Source organism: Cydia pomonella, chromosome 27 (genome assembly GCF_033807575.1).
Source record: "Cydia pomonella isolate Wapato2018A chromosome 27, ilCydPomo1, whole genome shotgun sequence".
Taxonomy (NCBI): domain Eukaryota; kingdom Metazoa; phylum Arthropoda; class Insecta; order Lepidoptera; family Tortricidae; genus Cydia; species Cydia pomonella.
Window position 1 is genome coordinate 3,913,690 of NC_084729.1, and position 24,413 is coordinate 3,938,102.

Consider the following 24,413-nt stretch of genomic DNA (forward strand, 5'->3'; position numbering starts at 1 on the left):
TCACGCTCCGTGGCGAACGAAACGCAACTGTCACAGTCGCACTAATACGGAAGAGTGATAGAGAGAGATGACTACGCTACGCTACGGTGTGTTAACGATTGTAACTTTGGCTACGCGGCGGTATAAAATAGTAGCTTATCATTTACTGAATGTGTAGGGTTGATCCTGGTCACATTAACCTGAATCACCTTGTATGCAAGTTAATTTTTTAAGTTGGTTATAGTTTAAAAATAATAGTACTGCGCCACCAATATTGATGAACTTACGTGGAAATCTGACATGAGAAAACTCGATCATTAGGTTATGTGGAAATAGTAAAACGTAATTATTAATTAACATTTTATTAAAACAAACAGAAATCTCACAGAAATAAAATAGGCAAAGGTAACATTTACAACAAATAGACACAATACTGTGATATAGGATGAAAGTAATTCGAAGGAAATGAAGAAACGAAAATTTATAATTGAATTAACAAAGATAAAGAAACATCTTACATTAAAATAAGGCACAAAAAGCTTTCTTAAATAGGGAGCGTGCATGAACTATAGGAGGCAGCACAGGAGCCGTCAGATTTTTGGCGCGAGGCGTAAATGTGATGTTTATTGGTCCGATGTAGCCCACAAGATGGCAGAACCTACTATGCACAAGAAAACACGTGACGTATACATTTACATGTTTATTGTTCCGATTCAGGCCAAAAGATGGCAGACCCTCCAACGCGCACGGTCCCTATAGTCACTGGGACACAAATGGCGGCTACGTATCGAAGTACGTCCCTGTTTTATTTAACTATGCTGACATATGCCACCTGACATTGGGAATTAACAGTGGGGTACATTGCTGGTCCAACAAGTAAACTTTGATGCTGTTCACCAACCCAGAAACGTACAGCAAACTGTCAGTTGTCAGGTGATTTGAGTTGGTAAATAAAATAGGCGCCAGGTCTACAAGGATTTGAAGATTTTTTTAATACGCGATTGCAGCAAGGAACATAGTTATGACGACACGATAAAATTGAAGTAAAATTTCTTGCAAATTTCTTGTCGTCTCGGAGCCAGATGAATTTTAATCAAAAATCTTGGAAAATCTTGAAGGTTTGTGCTGAGGCTTGACTATTGTTCACACCAACAGTTGACATTCGCGAAGCTCCCGCAATGTCCCCCCTTGTATCCACGACGTTTGCATTCTCCATTGCAGTTCGAGGTGTAGTCCACCGCCCCCCAAACGCAGCTGCCAATATGCACATCAGCTGTCACCGCGTTCTGTGGCTGTGACACGATTACCATGAAAGCCACGCAGACTAACAGGCACATAGTCGATTTGGAAACCATTTTTGTTTGTTTAAAGTTTGACAAACTAGTAACTAGTAACCACTTGAGATGCGGATGAGTTCTGTGTTCTCAACTAGTTGTAATACCCTTTTATACAGCTTGATAAGGAAACTAGGTTTCTCCAGAATCATGAAATAATTTTCCTCGTTGAATCATTAGAATGAGCTATTGTTAATGCGCTTTGCACGTTCCAGATAACACGTGGGTTTTTCTTTATACGGTCTCCCCCAGTTGACGCGTAGAACTAGATTTACTGGCCTATGAGTCTTTGCAATTAACTCAACTCATTAATTTCTATCCTATCCTTCTAAGGCCCACATGCCTATCTATGGTACTGTAGACTTCAATGAAATTGTAAACCATTTTCCTTACACCTGCTCGTAAAAGGTGTTATTACGGCCTAGGAGGTATTTGACGACCGATCTGGCCTAGTGGGTGACCCTGCCTATGAAGCCGATGGTACTGGGTTCGAATCCCGGTAAGGGCATTTACTTGTGTGACTAACACAGATATTTGTTCTTGAGTTATGGATGCTTTCCATCGTATTGGTATGTGTATATCGTCACCTCGTACCCATAGTACAAGTTTTGCTTAGTTAGGGGCTAGGTCGATCTATATAAGATGTCCCCTAATATTTATTTATTATTATACGGTAGGCGACGCGGTCCGTAAATCCTAAATTTCGACCTAGGGCTGTATTTTCAATCAGGCAAAGAACTAAGGGCACATGGGCCTTAAAACTAGCTTAAATATCAAAAATAATTATCTGAAAACTAAAACTAGAACACATTATGTCTCTGATGTGTTACGTGACCGGTGGGTGTATTCCCATTTGTACCCGCTCCACATGACCGCCGCCATAAATGAGGATTTATATGAATACACCTTTTCCCATCTGTGCCCAGCGGGGACAAATACACCGACTGGTGAACAAGGAGCCGGCCGCGGAACCGCCGGAACATGACACCCTTCGGCCAAGTCTTGTTTCCATTTCAGGCCACCAAAGGAAGGAAACTCGGGGGAAATAATTCATGTATAAGCGAATTTTGGCATAGTTGTAGATAAAGTAGTGATGGATGGGTGAAGCTAAGGTCCATTTTTAGGGTTCCGTACCCAAAGGGTAAAACGGGACCCTATTACTAAGACTTCGCTGTCCGTCCGTCTGTCACCAGGCTGTATCTCATGAACCGTAATAGCTAGACAGTTGAAATTTTCACAGATGATGTATTTCTGTTGCCGCTATAACAACAAATACTAAAAAGTACGGAACTCTCGGTGGGCGAGTCTGACTCGCACTTGTCCGGTTTTTTAGGAATTAACTCTTATCTTAAGCGGTGGTGCATAGCAAAAAACTTTCTTGTAACTACATACATAAAATTGTCTCTAAAAAGATTTCGTACACTTTTTCCTTAGGATGAATATTCAATCCCTGATTTTTAGGGTTCCGTACCCAAAGGGTCAAACGGGAACCTATTACTAAGACTCCGCTGTCCGTCCGTCCGTCCGTCCGTCTTTCACCAGGCTGTATCTCATGAACCGTGATAGTTAGCCAGTTGAAATTTCTACAGATTATGTATTTCTGTTGCCGCTATAACAACAAATACTAAAAACAGAATAAAATAAATATTTCTTTCCCTAATTCTCGAGGTTCTCATCCAATCACCGACGTTAAGCAACGTCAGGCGGGGTCAGTACTTGGATGGGTGACCGTTTTTATAGATAATGATACGGAACGGAACCCTTCCTGTGCGAGTCCGACTCGCACTTAGCCGGTTTTTCTATAACCGCTGGACTGCATTGGTAAATTAAACTCTTTAAATACTTTTTAATTACCAATATTGTCAGATCAGATGGTTTGGTTAGGGAACTCTTTTGTAATGGTTTCACCAGGGTCCAGCTTTTGTCTCCCGAACTAGGTCAGAGCCTGTGACTCGGGAGCCAGTTTTTAAATATACACCATAATATATCACACCTTATCGCGATTTTGGTAAGTCAGTCATTCTCAAAAAATCTATCTGCTGTCTACTTGCCAGGACCCATACAAAATTACAAAATTAGAGATATTCTAAGAGAATGATTTTTGTGTTATTCCCATTAAAGTTGGAATAAGATAAGTTGGCGGCGGTTTTGACAGCCCAGAATTCTTCTATGAAATTATGATGTTCACTTAAAACTTGCACAGGCTGGGCTATCAAAATCGTTGCCAACTTAGCTTGGTCTGACTGTAGTTTTCACCAAGTTGTCATCACTTTTTTCCCCCACCAGTCCCCAGTAGTAGCAACTGAGAAAAAAAAATCCAACTCACTTTGGTGCAGTTGATGGTAACTACTGGGACTCAGATGTTACCACTGGGGACAGGTGGGAAAAAATCCCAGTTGTTACCACTGGTGTTACCAAACAACTTGATTAGGGGGAATAATCCGTAATATTTTGGGTTCCGTAGCCAAATGGCAAAAAACGGAACCCTTATGGATTCGTCATGTCTATCTGTCTGTCTGTGTCACAGCCACTTTTTTCTGAAACTATAAGAACTATACTGTTGAAACTTGGTAAGTAGATGTATTCTGTGAACCGCATTAAGATTTTCACACAAAAATAGAAAAAAAAATACAATAAATTTTGGGGGTTCCCCATACTTAGAACTAAATCTCAAATTTTTTTTTCATCAAACCCAAACGTTCGTGGCATAGGGATAGGTCTTCAAAAACGATATTGAGGTTTCTAATAATTTTTTTCTGTTAACTGAATAGTTTGCGCGAGAGACACTTCCAAAGTGGTAAAATGTACCTACATACAGGGGGCCCTGTATCTTTTAAAATAAAAGAATGATAAAACTAAAAAATATATATATGTTGTTACATTACCGTGCAAACTTCCACCGAAAATTGGTTTGAATGAGATCTAGTAGGTAAGTAGTTTTTTTTAATAAGTACGTCATAAAATTTAAACAATTTTTTTTTCATTAAACCTATACGTGTGGGGTATCTATGGATAGGTCTTCAAAAACGATATTGAGGTTTCTAATATATATTTTTTCTAAAGTGAATAGTTTGCGCGAGAGACACTTCCAAAGTGGTAAAATGTGTCCCCCCCCCCCCCTGTAACTTCTAAAATAACAGAATGATAAAACTAAAAAAAATGCAAACTTCCACCGAAAATTGGTTTGATAAATGATACTAATCATAGTAGTCTCGACTTGTGTCTATTTCCATATCAACTCTTTATAATCCTGTACCAAACTAACTGTTTGTGTTCAGCCCAATGAGTGACTGGTAGAAAATGTCTCAAGGCGTCCGCCATTTGTACTTTTTTTGTTAATTTGTGTAATAAAGTTTAAATAAATCAATAAATAGTTACACATATAGGTCGACTTATATCTATATAGATATCTTATATTTATATCCGAAATAAATGATTTTATATTCAATATCTACAGATATTGAGCGTGCCAGACACGTGCCGTGCATAGTTTAGGGTTCCCTAGTCAACTAGGAACTAGGAACGACAGAATGGGAAAATAAAAACTACCAAAATAATTTTTAGGGTACCTTACCAATTTTTTTTTTAATAATTTTTTTCGCTTTGTTACGAGTACAGTCTATAAAACTTGTTACACTGTGCTACAGCCAATGGTGCGTGGGGTATCGTTGGATAGGTCTTTCAAAACGAATACGCGTCTCCAAAAAACATTTTTTGATAAATATAATATTGTCGAAATAATCGCTCCGAAAGAAAAAAAATATGTATCCCCTCTCCTCTCACTTTTGAACCGTGTGTCCAAAAATTATAAAAAACATAAAACAAAAGCTTAATAAATACTTTCAATTAAATCTAATAAAAATGATCGGTCCAGCCGTTTATGAGTTATTGCAAAAAGTCTTCTCTTCTTAAGTAAGTAATAGAAAGAAGTGCGAAGCGCTGCAAAGGAACTTCCTTATGCTTGTTGTACATAATCCTTATTAATAGCCCCCCATTTAGCCTATTCTGACAGAATGGTAACTACGAAACCCTACACTGAGCATGGCCCAACATGCTTTTGGCCGATTTTTTACTATAGAGTTGTTAGTCGGCTTTTCTGCGCAGCCGTGTAACGATAGATTTGAATGCATTAATACTCGTAGACACTGATATGACAATATACAGAAAAACCGGACAAGTGCGAGTCGGACTCGCCCGCCGAGGGTTCCGTACTTTTTAGTATTTGTTTTTATAGCGGCAACAGAAATACAACTGTCTAGCTATCACGGTTCATGAGATACAGCCTGGTGACAGACGGACGGACGGACGGACAGCGGAGTCTTAGTAATAGGGTCCCGTTTTACCCATTGGGTACGGAACCCTAAAAATATTGTTTTGTCTACCATGGCACGTGTCTAGCACACTCAATGTCTGTAAATAAACGGACTAGGACCAGTGCGTGGTCTGACACGCAATTAACTGGTTTTGTTACTTTGTATTCACGGCGATCTACAAGGAAAATGTCTCAATAGATCAATTTAGATCTTCATAACAACGTGACGGATTTTATCTTTTAGAATTTTCCTCAATTATATTATTAATCGGAGTGTGACCAATTAATCACTAATAATAGGCAGTAATTGATAACAAGAATTATATGTCAAATGTCGCTTTAAAGGTGAATTCGGTCTTAAGAGGAGAGGGACGGCCGCTTATACATACAAACGTAGTCCCATGAATTAATCGACATTCATGCCAATATCATTTCTTCCTATTCGCAATTCTACACAGTCTAAATTCCTCACAGTAAGTATTTAACCACATTCGCTATTGTGCACAGTCATTATTTGTGTACAGTAGCGATTCAGCCTTTTCGCAATTCTGCACAATCTGAATTCTACACAACGGCATTTCACCACAGTCGCTACTGTGCACAGTCATTATTTGTGCACATTAGCGATTCAGCCTTTTCGCAATTCTGCACAATCTGAATTCTACACAACGGCATTTCACCACAGTCGCTACTGTGCACAATCATTATTTGTGCACATTAGCGATTCTCCCTGTTCGCAATCTCGCACAATCTTAATTAGTTTAATATTAATTTTAATTTCACTTAAGGATGCACGCGACTGTCTATCTTTATCACTTTTTGACAGTTTGTAACACCTTGTATATTAAACGTGCGGAAGTGGTAAAATAAAAAGTGGCAAATGATTTTTTTAGGGTAATATGTTATAGGGCAGGAGGTATTTTATTCCATAAAAACCTTGATGTGTGAGGTATTAGGAAGGTTTTTAGGTCAGAAAATAATTTGTAATATGATACCCGTCATAAGCCCGCCGTAGGATTTTTTTAGTATGTAATCTCAATAGCATATATCAAATAGTTCACTTTAAATCGGAATCACTTACTATGACTGTCGGAAAACCACGGAACCCTACAACTAAGCATGGCCCGACATGCTCTTGACCACTTTCTAGTGGTATGGAACCCTTCATGCACGAGTCTGACTTGTACTTGACTATATTTAAACTTTTGAGGTACCATCAAACCCAAAAAATTACAGTTGACTAAATATATCGACTAAAAACGAAAAAATAAACTATTAATGCGATTAAATGATATTGCGTAGAATTAAGATTGTGCGAGATTGCGAACAGGGAGAATCGCTAATGTGCACAAATAATGATTGTGCACAGTAGCGACTGTGGTGAAATGCCGTTGTGTAGAATTCAGATTGTGCAGAATTGCGAAAAGGCTGAATCGCTAATGTGCACAAATAATGACTGTGCACAGTAGCGACTGTGGTGAAATGCCGTTGTGTAGAATTCAGATTGTGCAGAATTGCGAAAAGGCTGAATCGCTACTGTACACAAATAATGACTGTGCACAATAGCGAATGTGGTTAAATACTTACTGTGAGGAATTTAGACTGTGTAGAATTGCGAATAGGAAGAAATGATATTGGCATGAATGTCGATTAATTCTGCGATATAATACATTCGGTAGAGACTCACAAATAGAAAATGAACTAAAGGACGTCGAACTTAAAGATGTCCTTCTGTTCTGCAGGAAAACAAGAAGATTTGAGGAGATTGGTATGGGAATGCCGCCGGGACAGTAACCTGCAGCTCCAACTTCAGGGACCTGGGCTGAATGAACGCAACACGCGATCGACAGCCCACCTGCTTCCGGCCTGGCGTCCCTACACTACATCTACATCTACATATTAACTATAGCTAGTAGTAGTATAATAGTAAGGGCATCCCTACGTTTGACTTTTTACGATTATTTGATTATTGTAAAAATTAGGAGCGAAAAACAGATTTCATACAATTATTTAAATCCGCCAAAATCTTATATTCATTAAAAATTCGAAAAAAATCAAACGCCCTGCATAGCTGTGGTTGATATACAACAAAATTGTGTCAAAATATTGTCAATAATGTTAATATCCAGAGAGAAAAATGAGGACTACGTTTGGGACATACAATTAGGACATACATACTATAAATATAATATTGATGAATATTATTTGAACTCTTGTTTTAGCAAATGCTTACGTAACATCCGCTTGAAAGAAAACTTACTTGGAGCTTGTCTGATGTTTAGAGTGAGTGAATTTCAAAGACGACTAGCTTGGACGGCGAAAGAATAATATGGGTTCCTTTCCTAGTTGACTATGGAACCCTAAATCAGGAACAGGTTATCTTAGTTTAATGTTCTGCAGAATCGCATATTTATTTGCTTTTAATATATGCTTGAACACACTAACCTGCATTGTGTTGGTCCTTATCAGTTATTATAAGTGTTATTTAAGCATATATTATTAGGTAGATTTAGAACCCATGCTTAGCTTCGTATCGCATAAGAACCCTTTAGCCATGGAACGCCACATATATATTTTAAACATATATCTAAGGACGGGCCTTACGGGTAGGTCAGGTACTAAGAATGGTGCTAGTTCAGCGGTGTCACTCACGAGTTCGAGCCAATCGTGCAGTCTAATACAACTAGTTGCGACCAATCGCGCGCGTGATGCGAACTCATCAACCAATCGCGTCGTTGTGACGTTAGACTGCATGATTGGCTCGAATTTGTGTGCGTGACACCGCTGTACTGGCCCCATTCTTATTGCCCGTAAGGTTATTATATATCTAGGAATGCGCCTTAGATATATGTCAATGTGTTAATACCCTTTTAACTATGAAATTACTTGATTGGCTACTCTGCATAGAATTTTCAGTGACAACGTGTCGTAGTGTCATTATAATCGTCAAATTCCTATGAAAATCATATTTATAGTGGCACTACTCTTTGTTACTTGAATATCTTTGCAGAGGTAGACAGTCTTTAATAGCAATACATTTTGCCATCCAGCGTGCAGTCATTTGACCTCCTATAGCCATGCACGCGGCAACACTCGTTCTTTTCAGGGTCGCTCCTGCCCCAGACTTGGTTGCACGGAGCCACGTCGATCTGGCCTGCCGCCACCATGCTCACCATAGACGAGGCTACAACCACGAGGATCAGAAGCGTATTCGATGCCATCTTGAATCTGATTTCTTGACGGTGATTTTCGTTGTGTCGAGACGGTTGGGACGCTGACATTTTTATACAATACGAACGTGTTTGGTTTTTTTTGTTGACAGGACATAATTAAGTTTAATTCATAAAGTATAAATAGGGTTGTTTCCATCTACAAATCTTAGGGCAGAATTGTATCCCAATAAATTCTTTTTGATTATAGGAACATGTTAAGCTACTTTTAGGGGACCTGTAATGACCACATTTCTGTAAATATTGAATTTAAAATATCTTTTGGCACACGTAACATGACCAAACTCGAAACGTCATTGAAGATTCTGATGACGTCACAACTCTCGGATTGACACTGTTGACAGTTAGGCGATAAACAATAAATGACAAATGTCAGTTGACAGTTCGTATCTTCTACGTGTGTATGTAGTTATGTGTCAAACCGTAAACTGTGACGTCACACAATTTTCAAAGAGCATTTTGGGCGCGAAAGCATCTGTCAAAATATATTTTGTTAATTTAACATATTTAAAGCCGTTTTTAGTATAAAAGTTAAATTTGAGGGCAACTTTTAGTTAATATACAACGTAATACAAGCGTTTCAAAAAATTGGAAACAACCCTATTGGCACACTGTGACTCCAGAATATCTTGGCCTTGAGATTTGTAGTAATAGGCGTTGATGTAAGGCTGGTTAGTTAGACTTGAAATGGTTGGTAAATATTATTGAATTATGATTAATTGTTTATCCTTGGGCACATTTTCCTTATTTTGTTCAAAGTGTACATAATTCTAATGTTTTGTAAAATTATGTAAATAAATCCCGGCGATTATCTGCAAACATCTGTAAGGAAAATAACAAACCTGTAATAACATCAACAAACACACAGATAAGAGTTTTAATGTACCATTCAGTACCACCAAACAGTTTATCATAATGTATAAATTTTTTATTCATTCCAAAATGGCCTCCTAGTCCAGTCGTTAGTGACCCTGCCTACAAAGCAGGTGGTTCCATCGCTGGTTATAGAGTAGTCTAAAATAACGGACACATATTTTTTTAGCTGCCCAAACTCAACCTATTGAGAGAAATTGTCCTCCAAAGTATTAAAATATTACTATATCTTCTAACTCCTATAGAAAGTGATACTCAAGCAACTTGTTAGTTAATGACTAGTTTGAGTATATGTTTGAGAGCAGGAAAAAAATAATTATAATGAACACGTGGTTTGTTATATCTGCTTCAACTCAAGTTTTCCTAAATAATCTTTATGTGTATCTTTAGCGTTAAGATATTATAAAACTTTGAATATCGGTATTTTTAGGAAAAAAATGAGTTTAAGCAGATATAACAAAACACGTGCTCATTATTTTTTCCAGCTCTCTAACATATACTCAAAGTAGCCATTAACTAGCAAGTTGCTTGAGCATCACTTTCTGTAGGAGTTAGAAGATTTAGTAATTGTTTAGTACTTTGGAGGACAATTTCTCCCAATAGGTTGAGTTTGGGCAGCTAAAAAAAAAATACGTGTCCGTTATTTTAGACTACTCTATAACATATATAAATATAAATCAAATCGGAATCGGACAGTAGGGTGCCTTTCCGTATTTGTTATAAAGGTAAATAATTACATAGCAAATTTATCATCAATTTGACGCTGACGAGCAAAATAAGGAAAACTTATCCGAAATAATAACGTTCCGATAAGATTTTACTCGTTACCTTCTATCGGCCCAATTCGGACAATGCTAATAAGATGTCACAGTGATGCGATACCGATCTGTCAGTGTCTTTTTCGTTTCCATTTATAGTATCACCACAGGTGATCATCACAAATATTAAATTCATCACCCTCGTCTGCCGTTACACTGTTAGAAGAGAATGTCCCAGAATGTACTAGAAACCTTAATTTTGAACATGTGAGTGCCTCAGATATATTAAAGGCGTTTAAATCAATTAATGTAAAAAAAACTAGTGACCTTTGGGGAGTCTCCGTTCATACTGTCAAATCCTTAATAGAAGTTGTAGCGCCTGACCTGGTAGTTATATTTAATAACAGTGTTGACTGCGGTGAGTTTCCTGATCTAATGAAACATAGTAAAGTCACTCCTTTATTTAAATCAGGTAGCACATCCGACCCCACTAACTTTAGACCGATATCAGTGTTACCAACATTCAGCAAAATTTTTGAAAAAATAGTTTTGAGTCAGTTATTGAAACATTTTAACATTAATAATCTAATGCACTACAAACAATTTGGTTTTACACGGGGTCGCTCAACAACCGACGCTGGTGTTGAGCTAATTAAACAGATCTTCGATGCCTGGGAGGAGTCACAGGATACTTTAGGTATCTTCTGTGACTTATCTAAGGCCTTCGATTGCGTCTGTCATGAAACATTGATCAGGAAACTGCACTATTATGGAGTAAGAGGCTCGGCACTGAATTTAATAAAGTCTTACTTACACGGTAGAATACAAAGGGTTGATGTGAGTGGACAGCGATCACCGGGGTCATTGGTCTCTATAGGTGTACCGCAGGGATCAATATTGGGGCCGTTCCTGTTCCTTATCTACATTAATGACCTGCCTTACCTTGTAAAGACCCACCATGACATAGTATTGTTTGCAGACGATACCTCACTTATTTTCAAAGTCAAACGACAGCAACAAGCTTGCAGTGATGTAAACAATGCTATTTCTAAAGTAGTAAATTGGTTTAATGTTAATAATTTATTGTTAAATGAGAAAAAGACTAAGTGCATTAAGTTTGTTACAAGTCACATAAGGAATGAGCAAACAGGTGTCATTGTCAAGGATGAGGAATTGGAACTAGTAGATAGCACAGTTTTTCTTGGTATAACTTTAGATTCTAAACTACAATGGGGCCCCCATATTGCTAATCTCTCGAATAGACTGAGTTCTGCAGCTTTTGCAGTGAGCAAGATCCGTCAGTTAACAGACGTGAAAACAGCTCGATTAGTTTACTTTAGTTACTTTCATAGCATTATGTCATATGGTATTTTACTATGGGGTAGTGCTTCAGAGATAAATACCATTTTTGTTCTGCAGAAGAGGGCTATTCGTGCAATATATAAAATGTACCATAGAGACACACTTAGAGATAAGTTTAAGGACATTAACATAATGACAGTGCACTGTCAATATATTTATGAGAATATTCTGTATGTACATAAAAACATTGCCAGTTTTAAGAAAAACTGTGAAATACATAATATTAATACTAGAAATAAGCATAAGCTCGCAGTGCCCTTCACTAGGCTCCATAAAATTAAGAAATCATTCATGGGTAATTGTGTAAGATTTTACAATAAACTTCCTAATATTATAACTGAATTGTCTGTTAGTAAATTTAAAAATTATGTAAAACGTAAGCTTATCTCTAAAGCCTATTATAGCACACAAGACTACATGAATGATGAAACACCGTGGGATTAAGTGTGATTGTAAAGAATGAATTATTTATTGTTATGTTATTAATGATGAAATTGATAATTCAATGTATATATATACCGTATTTTTTGACATTTAGATTTTATTCTAGAAAGGTTCTAGACTAGTCTTTTTATACAATTTTGATGTTTGACGATCTTTTTGTGAAATTCTTATTATTAAGTTTACCATATCTATAATAGTTCAATGTTTTTTTTAGAACAATAAAAACTGCATCAATAAATTGCTCTGATATTTAGATTAAGATGATATTTGTAAAATTTGACGATTTAAAAGTGCTTGTTGCTAGGCCTATTTGAATAAAGAATATTTTGACTTTGACTTTGACACATCACAGACAAGGTGATGGGGGGGGGGGGGGGTTATTATTATTATTTCCATGATGTCAAATATTTATTTTACAGGATTTGTGGTTTATGTCTCATTATTGATCGTCCATTGATTCAAGCTGTTGACTATATATTAGTGTATATACTTACTAAGATGTTGCCTACAATATAATAACACATTACAAACAAAAGTTGGTGGCAATGGCTATTCCTATGACAAATCGTAAAGGCTAGTGTAGGTGACCGAAGTAGTTACATCACAAGTCATCAGCCACTGCTCGGTCGCTTGGACATCTCATCTCGTAAACACGACCCACTTGTGTTTGTCCTGTTGAATCAAAACCAATTAACGTCAAGCTAGGTATACACCTCAAACCACAAAGCTGAGATTTCATTGTTACTGTAGGAACCTATAAGTCTACGTTTAACTGAGCCGGTTATGAAGATATTAATGCTAAAGCTATTGCAAGCATCACAATGTCGTCAGGTTTTGGCGGAATGCCGTCGCCCGATGTTATGTTCTTTTTGATCTAATTAAAACGTTGTATCGATGTAATAAAATAAATGTTAACTGGATGCAGTGGTTTGTGTGCTAAAACCCATTTCCTGAACATTAAAGCGATGGATGTTATCTTGGACTAATAATACTATGGATGTTATTACTATTATATGGACTAGGTCGCTACGTTTGCTCGATACGGGATTTTGATATGGGGTAACTCGGTGCATATAAATAGAGTTTTTATCACACAGAAACAATGCATACGCAGTATCTGTGACGTACGACAACATATATCATATAAACCTTTATTCAAAGAGCTTCAATTTTTAACAATATCCAAACGTATTTAAAAAAGTGAGTGACGGGTAACACGTACTTGCCAAGAATAAAAACAAAATTATTTAAAAAGTTGCTATCCGATGGCCATCAGATTATTTAATGCTCTTCCGAATAGTTTCAATAACTTGCCGTTAAGCGAACTGAAAAGGAAACTAAGGAAAATCCAAAACCAATAAATCATAAAAAAGCCATTTTATTAATCGTAAAATATATTTGTATTGTACTTACGTAAATTGTTAACGTATCGCTTTTAACGTTACACTTTTACGTATAACAGTTTCAAAATATTCTTTGTCGTTTCAATACAAAGTGCTATTAGATACTGGAAACATAATAAAATATCAGCTTCTTTAAACAAACTTTAATCATAGTCTTCAATCCTAACGATTTGAACTCAACGCTGACACTCCGATGGAAACTGACGCTGCATTAATGTTGCAGCAACACTGCTGCCAAATGCATATGGCATACCGGGATTGCCTTATCTGTAGCTAGTTACAACGCAGCTAATAAAATGTTCTACCTAGGTTATATAACCTTGTATTTATTGCAAACTAAATTGAAGACCACAGCACAGATTCCAATAGCTAAGACACCAGAGCCAATAGATATGACAAACGACGATCTATGGCCAGAAGATACATTGTTTCCAAAAGATGGACCAGTCTTTATCCATGGATTACAAGAAACTAACCATCAAATAACAAGAAAAACATCCAATCAAAAAGATGAAGAAAGACATATCGAGCGAAGGTTTGGCCCGCTAATAGACATCCCTGGAGTCGAGCCTAAATCATATGTTGACTCATATTCTTTAGCATTAGGTCCACAAAACCAAGATATCAGTGCGCTCAAATATAAAACAGATTTTCCACAAAAAAATGATATAGCTTATACGGCAACTCAAGAAATAGTAAAAAAAGCAAGACAAATAGATAATGCACAAACCACCATGACAGTAGGGGTTTACGCATTGTATTTAAATGAAACTCAAAACCATTCCAAAAGGCCTTCTCTTAGATTTTCAGACACTCAAACACATTCCACATTGCCTTTTATATATTCAGACACTCAAACGCGCTCCACTATGCCTTTTATATATTCAGACACTCAAACGCGCTCTACTATGCCTTTTAAATATTTAGACACTCAAACGCCTTTTATATATTCAGACAGTCAAACGCGCTCCACTATGCCTTTTATATATTCAAACACTCAAACGCCCTCCACTATGCCTTTTAAATATTCAGACACTCAAACGCGCTCCACAATGCCTTTTATATATTCAGACAGTGAAACGCGCTCCACTATGCCTTTTATATATTCAGACCCTCAAACGCGCTCCACTATGCCTTTTATATATTCCGACTCTCAAACGCGTTCCACTATGCCTTTTATATATTCAGACACTCGAACGAGCTCCACTATGCTTTTTGTATATTCAAACACTCTACCGCGGTCCACAATCCCTTTTATATATTCAGACACTCAAACGCGTTCCACGGTGCCCTTCACATCTCCAGATAAGACTATTACAAAATCCAACGTTAATAAGAAAACATACTCTGTAACAGAAAGAAACATAATACGAAATATGCCAATCCAAAAAGGAAATGACCCTTTCATAAATGTATATAATTACATGCAAAACCATCACGTTACATCCCCTGACGGTAAAGATGCCAAAAGGCTGAAAAGACCGCTGAAATATAATTTAAAACCCAGACCATTAGATGGCACACACCACTCTATAATAAATAAAGATCTCAAATACTTTGATTACGGAACATCAGAGACACCAGTCAAACGAATCCATGCCACTCAGAAAAGTAAATCAGGGTTTATGAAAGATGAAATTGAGAGATTCTCTAGATCAACAAATAGACCAGGTTTGGATTCACACTTTGATGTTACGAAATCATTAAAATCACGCATTGAAAGATTCAAGATACCTTTACAAAAATTAGCTTCTATAAAAGCCAACTTTTATAATGGTGAAGATAATCCTTTCAAGAAAGAAATAGAATTAGTAAACAATGAAGGAAATATATTTAATGAACCATATACAACATCGTCAGATAAATTAAATGAAAATGAACGTTTCAAAAATGCGGTTTTGTTTAGATCTAACGTAGGTCACGATTCCTCAAAAATTGAAAGATTGGAAAATACCGATGTTACTCAAACAGAATGGTATCCATGGATTAAAACAGGAGCTGCTATACATAACCGAGCATCATATATGGCACATTTGCCTGAAATACAAACTACTGCTAGTCCAATATATCCATGGATACTAACAAAGATGTTTACAGTATCAACCACAGAAAGATATCAAAAGCTTACTTCTAAGCCTACATTTATGTACGAATATAAAGAGTTAAACCCAGAAAAGGCTTTGAGAATGCGTCCAGAAACCGAGGAAAGGCTAAATAGCGACAGACAAGAAACAACTCAAAAGATTCAGATTACTCCTAGAGTTGAACCAGATCTTGAATATTCTCAAACTACGGGTCTGCAGGAAGTGGAAAGTGAACCATTTTCAATGTTTTTGGCCAAATTAATGAAGATTTTGGCTTCTAAAACCTTAAAAGATCTGAAGGGGCTCATAAGCCCATTCGAACGCGCCATCACAACGTAAGTTATTTTTAGGCAGACGATAAAGTTACTAACAAGTCAAATTAAATAATTTAACAAACGTAGACTAATAGACTGCCATAATAAGTGGAGCTGGAGAAGTCCAGCAGATTATTTCCGATATTCATAATAATTCTTAATTTCGCATTGTTTGATTCGCATTGTTGGTTCTCATGTATTGTATTTTGTGTGTAGGTAATAATTCTTTTTACCAATTTTTAAAATAAAGAAAAAGATTTCGCATTTCAAATTCCATTTGAACTATAATCTGTATACTTTTACCTATTATTGTAATGAGCAAAACCCAGTCACAATTTTAAGCCAAGAATCTGAATAAATTAAGTAACCATAGAGATTCAGATTCTGAAGATCGTATGAAATGGAACAAATAAATAAATATTACACATATTATATATTTCAGATTGTTGGACAGCGGGAAGTTGATTAAGTTGGGAATGACGACCGGCTCATTCATTGCTCAGATGACAACATCGCTCATCGCTCCAATGAAGGAGATTCAAAGTAAGTATGTCAATAGTATACTTCGCTGATTCTATATCTCTAGAAAAGAAAGTTCCAGCAAAAGACTGATGACTAGATTACGTGAGACAGTAGCAATGTAAATCTGTACAGATACAGATATTGGCAGGAGAATTGAGGTTTGAAGTCAACGGTTATAGACACTGCTACATAGTAGAGTACTATTAATCCATGTAGCTCGTATCGTATAAAAACTAGAAAAACGTCTTCAACAATTAGCTTCAAAAGACTTTCCCTATTAGATATATTAGTATTATAAGACTAATAGCGACCCGCCCCAGCTTTGCATGGGTAATCCTCAATTTTGCACCTAAACCTTCGTCAAGAATCACTTTATTGATAGGTGAAAACTACATGAAAATCTGTTCAGTAGTTTTTGATGTAATAGTTAGCATACAGACAAATAAACGCGGCGTGGAATTTGTTTTATAATATGTAGTAATAATTGGCTTTTGCAGGACATATCTTCATAATGCAGATCTCGCTGGAGAACCGACAGCGCATGCTGGACGATACTTTCAACGCCATGTTGGATGAGTTGGATAACGTGTATGATGTGAGTGAGGAAGAGGCCATGCAGAGGATTCTACATGAGGCGATGGTGTACCCTAACACTAGCAAGACAGGGGAGCAAATCGTACAAGGTATACTTATGAGCTAGACGGAAACTCTTACATACAATATTTATTTGTTAGTTGCTATCTTCAAACTAACCGCATTTTATACAATTATAACGAAAATAATACATACTTAAAGAAATGAATATGATAAAAGTGATATAAAATGAAAATCATTAAATGATATATATAATGATGATAAAATAAATGAAATAACGTAAACTTTTAAACATTTCAGGTTTTTTAGAAGATGTTTTCTTGCATCCTATGAACAGAATCGCTGGAACGGCGCATGGAAACGTAGTTTTTGAAAATATTGCTAAAGTTGCTAATAAATATAACACACCAATAGAACCTATAGCTAGGCGATACGAAAATCAATACCAAATTACTAAATATAATAAATTTCGGAATGGTAGAATAATTAACGACGAAAATAAGTTTATACACTCACATTCTACGAAAAATCAAGGTAGAAGAAAAAATAAACATAAAGAGAAAGAAGACACTAGTATAGGATCTCATTTTGATGATGAAGAACACGAAGACGAAAGCTCTAGTAACGATAATACTGGAGTAGAAATTAAAATACAAATAAACAATAAAAAACATTCTAAACGTAATAAGAGAAGAATATTCAAGAAAAATACCGGAAATAACGCTTATACAAGAATAACCGATGAATATGATAGTGAGTTGTTTGCAACAGCAAATACTCAAATAATAAACCAAGGCCTAACCAATGGAGATTTGAGGAAATACGCCAAACACCGAACCAAGGAACATCTTTCTGGTAGGAAATCAAATTCGGGAGAAATGGGAAAACCTAAAACAAAAGACGAAGATAGACAAACTGTTAAAAGTAATGTCGATAGTAAAGGAACTAACGAAAGTAAAGTAACGCTACAATTTGATTGTGAACCTTTACCAGTTATTGTTTCAAAAAAATCAAATAGGCGTAAATATACTAGCGTAACGAAATCAGAAATGATTATGTATTGTAGTAACGCAAGAGATAATAATTAGTATTATACTGTAGCTTATACAGGCTGTTTTATCCGAAAGGATAGTGAAAGAAAAGCAAAAATTATAAGAGATCCAGTTCTCAGGAATCACGAAGACGTTTTTAGGATAAGAAGAACAAATATTAAAAACGAAACTCATATCTGGCTTGGGTAAAACCCGGAAAATTAAAAAAGAAATGATAGTCTTCCTCGCGTCGTCCCGGCATTTCGCGACGGCTCATGGGGTCCATTGGCAAGTAATCCCAAGAATTGGCATAGTTTTTACGAAAGCGACTGCCATCTGACCTCCTGACCCAGAGGGTAAACTAGGCCTTATTGGGATTATTTCGGTTTCCTCACGATGTTTTCCTTTACCGAAAAGCGACTGGTAAATATTAAATGATATTATGTCGTACATAAGTTCCGAAAAACTCATTGGAGCCGGGGTTTAAATCCGCGACCTCCAGATTGCAAGTCGCACGCTCTTACCGCTAGGTCACTAGCGCTTCTAAAATTAGAAATAAAATTAGAAAATAATAATTGTAAAAATAAAGAAACAGATTGTGAGAGACAGTGCAAAACAAAAGTTGTTAACATTTAAGATAATTTTAAAATAAAACAAATGCCACAAATAAAGGTTAATTTAATTTAATTTACCATTAATTAGACATAAAACAGGATAGATCGTGAGTTTAAGATTACCGGCAAGTTCGGCCGGAATTCACCTTCCCATACAAACCGAGTTTCGTTCTCATTTTAAAACTACGTGTTGGATTGTAATGAAACGTTTCACATACAATGAGATGAGCTATATCACTAGATATATCACGTTTTAAAATGATAGCGTAACTACATTTGTATGAAGAACCGAGCTTGCTGGGGACTCTTAAACCTCCTTGAGCTCAATTGTTGTAATCATTCTATTGAAGAGTGTGAACACAGCAACTTTGTCAGTAGAAAAAAGTGCGTAATTCAAATGATCTATCAGATGATCACCCTTCGCTCCTACTTTTTTTACATTTTCCGTTTTTTTCTACTGACGGAAATGGCTAAACAGACTATAATCAAAGAGAGTTTGAAATAGAGGTGGATTTTCAAAGAAAACTTTGTAGCCACGTACATTTACTGTCATCTTACGACAGATGATTAAAACTTTTAGAACGCCATTTGACTTTGATCCTTATTCTTTCACTAATATGTGTTAAATTTGTTAAATATTAAAAAGTGGCGCCATCTTACCGGGAAATGGCCAAAGGTTAAGGCGGCATCCACAGAAAAAATAATAATTAATAAATAGCTTAAGTAGGGACTGAATAAATTAACCGACTTGGTATTACATGGTTTTCAACTTTTCACAACTTTTTACGGTAAAAGAACTTAGTTGCGCGACTTTGTTTTTGATGGCATCATAATGTACTGTTACAACATCAAGTTTAGTCATATTATAACATCTAATTAACAGTATTTACCCCCGGATGAAGCATTCAAATATTTATGTCACCAAGAACGGCAGAGGTGACTTTGACCAAAGTCAAATTATGAACTGAGATGTTGACATTTTATATTCTATTTTTGGTATCTAATATCTTTACTGTTCGATTAATCGAAATAAATCGATTTTTTATTATTGTAGTTTTAGGGATCCCGTGCCCGGAGCGTGATAAATGGAACCTATTCAAATTACTTATTTTCATTAAGCTGGCATCGCTCATCAGGTTTCTTTCCCTTGATGTCCCGTAGCTGTAGTCTTGGGAGGACGCCCTGTATAATAGTCCGCAATGTAGCTAAAATACCATGCAGGTTTGCGCGCCATCTTAACAAGACCTTAAAGACCGTTCGTATTCAGACTGTACCAGCATTACTGCAGCAGTATTGCAGGGCCACATGACTGCCGACTGCATTGCTGCCTTAAAAATGCGGCCAGCAGTAATGTCGCGTTGCAATACTGCTGCAGTAATGTTGCTGACTATCATACCATACTGCCACAAACGTGAAATTTTAAAATAGTTGACATGTTTTTTAACTACATTTTACTTATATATTCTTAAAACATTAAATTACGGTATGGCAAGCATCATTGTATAAGACTGTCCCATCATAGGAGGTATGCAGTTTTACAGCTCCTATAATGGGATTGGGCAATAGTACATTACGATACAAGTGCGAAAAATAGGAAATTCGAAACGAGTGGCGATAAATTAAAACACGACCGAAGGGAGTGTTTTAAATCGACACGAGTTGCGAATTACCTATTCGCACATGTATCGTACAACGTTTTACAGTACATATGGCCCTTTAAATGTTCGACACAGTAACGTAATATGCTACTTCTCGCACTAGTGCTATAAAGTAGCCCCATATGTACTGTAAAATATATTTTACACCTCTGGAGTAACAACATAATGTGTTGTATACCTAATCTCATGGTAAATTCAATTAACAAAATGTGAAGTAAATATATTATTATATTTTTAAATACGTACTCACCTCTCTTAGTTTTAGTTACTTATTTTACAAAATTTGTGGTTTTATGTCCCATTACCGGTTCCTGTTCCATTATAGTATAAAAAAATTATACATTTGCCACAGCTACAAGTGTAGGTACATACAGGGAGTTTACTAGGTCGTACTGAGCAACTTTTACTATGGGACCAAGCCCGAAATCGCGAAAAATAAATTTAATCTCCCATAGAAAATGTCAAGATCACAGCCAAACTGTATGAAACAGCCAATTTTTTTTTTGAGTTCGGAGCTGGTCCCATAGGTTGTAAAAGTTGCTCAGTAAGGCCTATATTCACCCCGTAAATTATTGCAGGCTAAATAAAAACCCTGTACCTATAACAATATTTCTCATTTATGGACCTGTAACACAAAACATTGAAGGTACCTAGATGTAGATGTAGTGTAGGGACGCCCGGCCGGAAGCAGGCGGGCTGTCGATCGCGTGTTGCGTTCATTCAGCCCAATTCCCTGAAGTTGGAGCTGCAGGTTACTGTCCCGGCGGCATTCCCATACCAATCTCCTCAAATCTTCTTGTTTTCCTGCAGAACAGAAGGACATCTTTAAGTTCGACGTCCTTTAGTTCGTTTTCTATTAGTGAGTCTCTACCGAATGTATTATATCACAGTGCCGCGTACATGATACATTCTGCTAGTAGATGGAAGCTAGTTTCCTCCTTACCACAGTGTGGACAGGAGGCGTCTTTATTTATTTTCATTACCTTGAGATGTCTGTTGAGAGTATTGTGACCAGTAATGATACCTCTCAGTATTCTCAGACTGCTCTTACCTAGTTTCAATAGATACCTGGTTCTTTAGTGATCAATGCCCTTGACCATCATCTTAGACTGTCTGCAGCTAGTCTCTTCTTCCCATTCTCTCTGTGCTTCCATTTCTTTTACCTTTGAAGGTACCTAGGTCAAGATAAGTATTGTTATGTAAGCTAGCAATCATTGCGGCCCAAAGAATCTGGAACTTACTGGTTTCCACGGGCAATAGTAATGAACTTTAAAAGGCCGTGACAATAGACCACTGCTTGGTTGACGTGGCACTCAAGGGCCCACCACTATCCCACACTTACTTTATATTGAGGGTATTTTTATCGTAAATATACCTACCTTACCTTCAGCATGTTTTTTTCGCTGTTGTTTTTCCGGAAAACACTAAGTGTTACAAGTCTTGTAAAAATTAAATATTTACCTAGTGATACGCGTAATTGTAGATTTATCGCGACAATTTACGTATTTGTATAGGTAAATTTTCTATTACAATTTTGTCACTTGTAAATTTTGTGATATGCCCAGTTGTATTATAACGGAGTGCCATCAATGACCAACAGAGAACCAGTAATCCGACACTTCAATCTTTATCCAAGAAAATAAGGGTAAGAAGCCGATTTCTCAATGTGGCAACATTGTCCAGTAACTGCACTGCAGTGTTGCCGTATTAGATTCCCAATGGGTCTCTGTCGATCACTGGTGCCATTAAGTGAAAGTACATATTTACCTCACTTGTAATTTATATTCACTAACTTGAGCAGAAACGCCGGGGCGGCGGCCGACGCCCGAGAGCGTTTTAAAACTAATAAATATAGCTGTCTCGACACCAACTACGAATTCGTAGCTTTTGGTGTCGAGACACTTGGTCCGTGGGGCAAAGGTGCGCTTGGGCTCCACAGGGAGCTTGGAAAGCGATTGAGGGAGTCAACAGGAGACCCTCGCGCAGGCAGCTTTCTCACTCAAAGGCTTGCCATCGCGATACAGCGCGGGAATGCTGCCTGCGTGATGGGCACCCTGCCAAGAGGCCAAGGTTTGCTTAGGGTATTTTTATTTTTTCTGGGTAGGTTTAGTTTTAGTAGTTTCATTTTATTCATTTAGTTGTAACTTGTCACTTGTACATTTTTGTGGGATAGGGCCCTGACCTATTACAGAAAAATATTTACATTTCAGACTATAGTTAGTCTGAAATGTAAATATTTGGAAAATTCCTGCAAAATTGTAATCGCGCCCGATCTTGTTTACAACCGCGTATATAAAGCCCAGAGCCAGTCGAGTCTTCACACAACTGATCTAAACTTCACGTTGAACCTTCTATCCAAGATGGCTGCCCTCAAGACTCTGCTTATCCTCGTCGTGTTGGCGATTGTCATGGCAGCCGCCGTGGCAGACCATGTCCAACCTTGTGATCTAGTCTGCGACCGTCCATCAGATCAACAGAATGAATGCTGCCGTGCCCATGGCTATAGCGGTGGCAGCTGTAATGGAGGAAACACTATCGACTGCTACTAGGCGTTGGGTTGGACACATTCTTCTACATCATCTAGGCTCCATTCTGCAATTTGAAAAGCTTTCTAGACGTTTACATCTTGGCTTGCGTTTTCATCAATCGAAGAGCATTCTTCAGGATTTGAAGCATTTACACTATTCGATTGCAAGATTGAAATAGCTTTCTACACTTCAACATCTATTTCAATTAGGCCTTCTTTTTACTCAATTGAAGAACTTGACGAGTACTTTTGAACTGTCGTCTGAAAACTACTAACATAAAGGCCTGCAAGATCTTTGATGTCCTTATGTTCCTGTTCCATTGCTTCTCACCTTTAGATCAACTTAAATTGGATTTGGAGCTGGTTAATCTACAAAAGTGTTTATCTGTAAATCTTTGTCAGTGAAAAAAGCTTTAATAATTCTATAGGATGCCTTCGCGCCTATTATCATATATTTACTACCACCGGTTTTACTGATTTATCTGATTCTAACTGCGAGATCGTCGTTTCCTGGTGGGTTAACTATAAGTAAGTGTGTGTCCGTTTAATTCCTAACGCCATTAACTACTTAAGCTACTCTTATGTGACTTTGATTTTGCTTTCGATTTGGAATACTATTACTACTTGTGTTGTGTTGTCTTGCAATATACAAAAATGCATTTGAATAATCAATAAATATTGTATATTTTGTTTTACTTCCTTTAATCATCTAGAGGTCAACGAGGGGGGTGGGGGTTTATGGTAGGCAAAGCGCATGTAAGTCCTTACCATCTTACCATCTGCACTGCTTACCATCAGTCGGGCCGTATGTTTGTTTGCCACAGACGTAGTATAAAAAAATGTACTTACACTAAATTCAGATATTATTCAAATTCAAAATTCAATTCGTTTATTTCAGGTTAACCCATAACATCACAAACAAACAAAAATTAAATTAACTTTTAAATTAAAAATATATACATACATAGTCTATCTTATACCTTTAAACGAGCAATTCTTGTATATATATAAATATATATATATTTCTGTGATCTCGGAAACGGCTCTAACGATTTCGCTGAAATTTGGTATATGGGGATTTTTGGGGGTATACAATCGATCTAGATTAGTCTTATGTTTGGGAAAACGCGTGTTTTCGAGTTTTCATGCGTTTTTCTTTCGACGCAGAATATGGTCGCTAATTTCGTTTTGCCGGCCGCTGTCCGTCTGGTCCAGCGGGTTAAGACGCGGACTGCTAAACGAGTGTTACAGGTTTGAATCTCGCCCGGTGACTAACTTTTGTTTTTTTTTATATGTTCAAGTTTATATATAATTTTTTAATTTATATTGTTTTAGACAAGTTTAATTTAGTAAAAAAATGTAGTTAAGATTATC

General features: G+C 36.9%; 1 protein-coding gene across 1 annotated transcript; it reads left to right on the top strand.

Annotated features, from left to right (window-relative positions):
• The first annotated feature begins 14,635 nt into the window (after positions 1-14,635).
• Positions 14,636-23,061, top strand: LOC133532826 (uncharacterized). Its single transcript, XM_061871677.1, has 6 exons — positions 14,636-16,114; positions 16,536-16,636; positions 17,113-17,298; positions 17,510-17,686; positions 17,981-18,168; positions 22,723-23,061. Exons 1-6 carry the CDS (start codon positions 14,670-14,672, stop codon positions 23,059-23,061), a joined length of 2,436 nt encoding a protein of 811 aa, XP_061727661.1. The 5' UTR covers positions 14,636-14,669.
• The last annotated feature ends 1,352 nt before the right edge of the window (positions 23,062-24,413 follow it).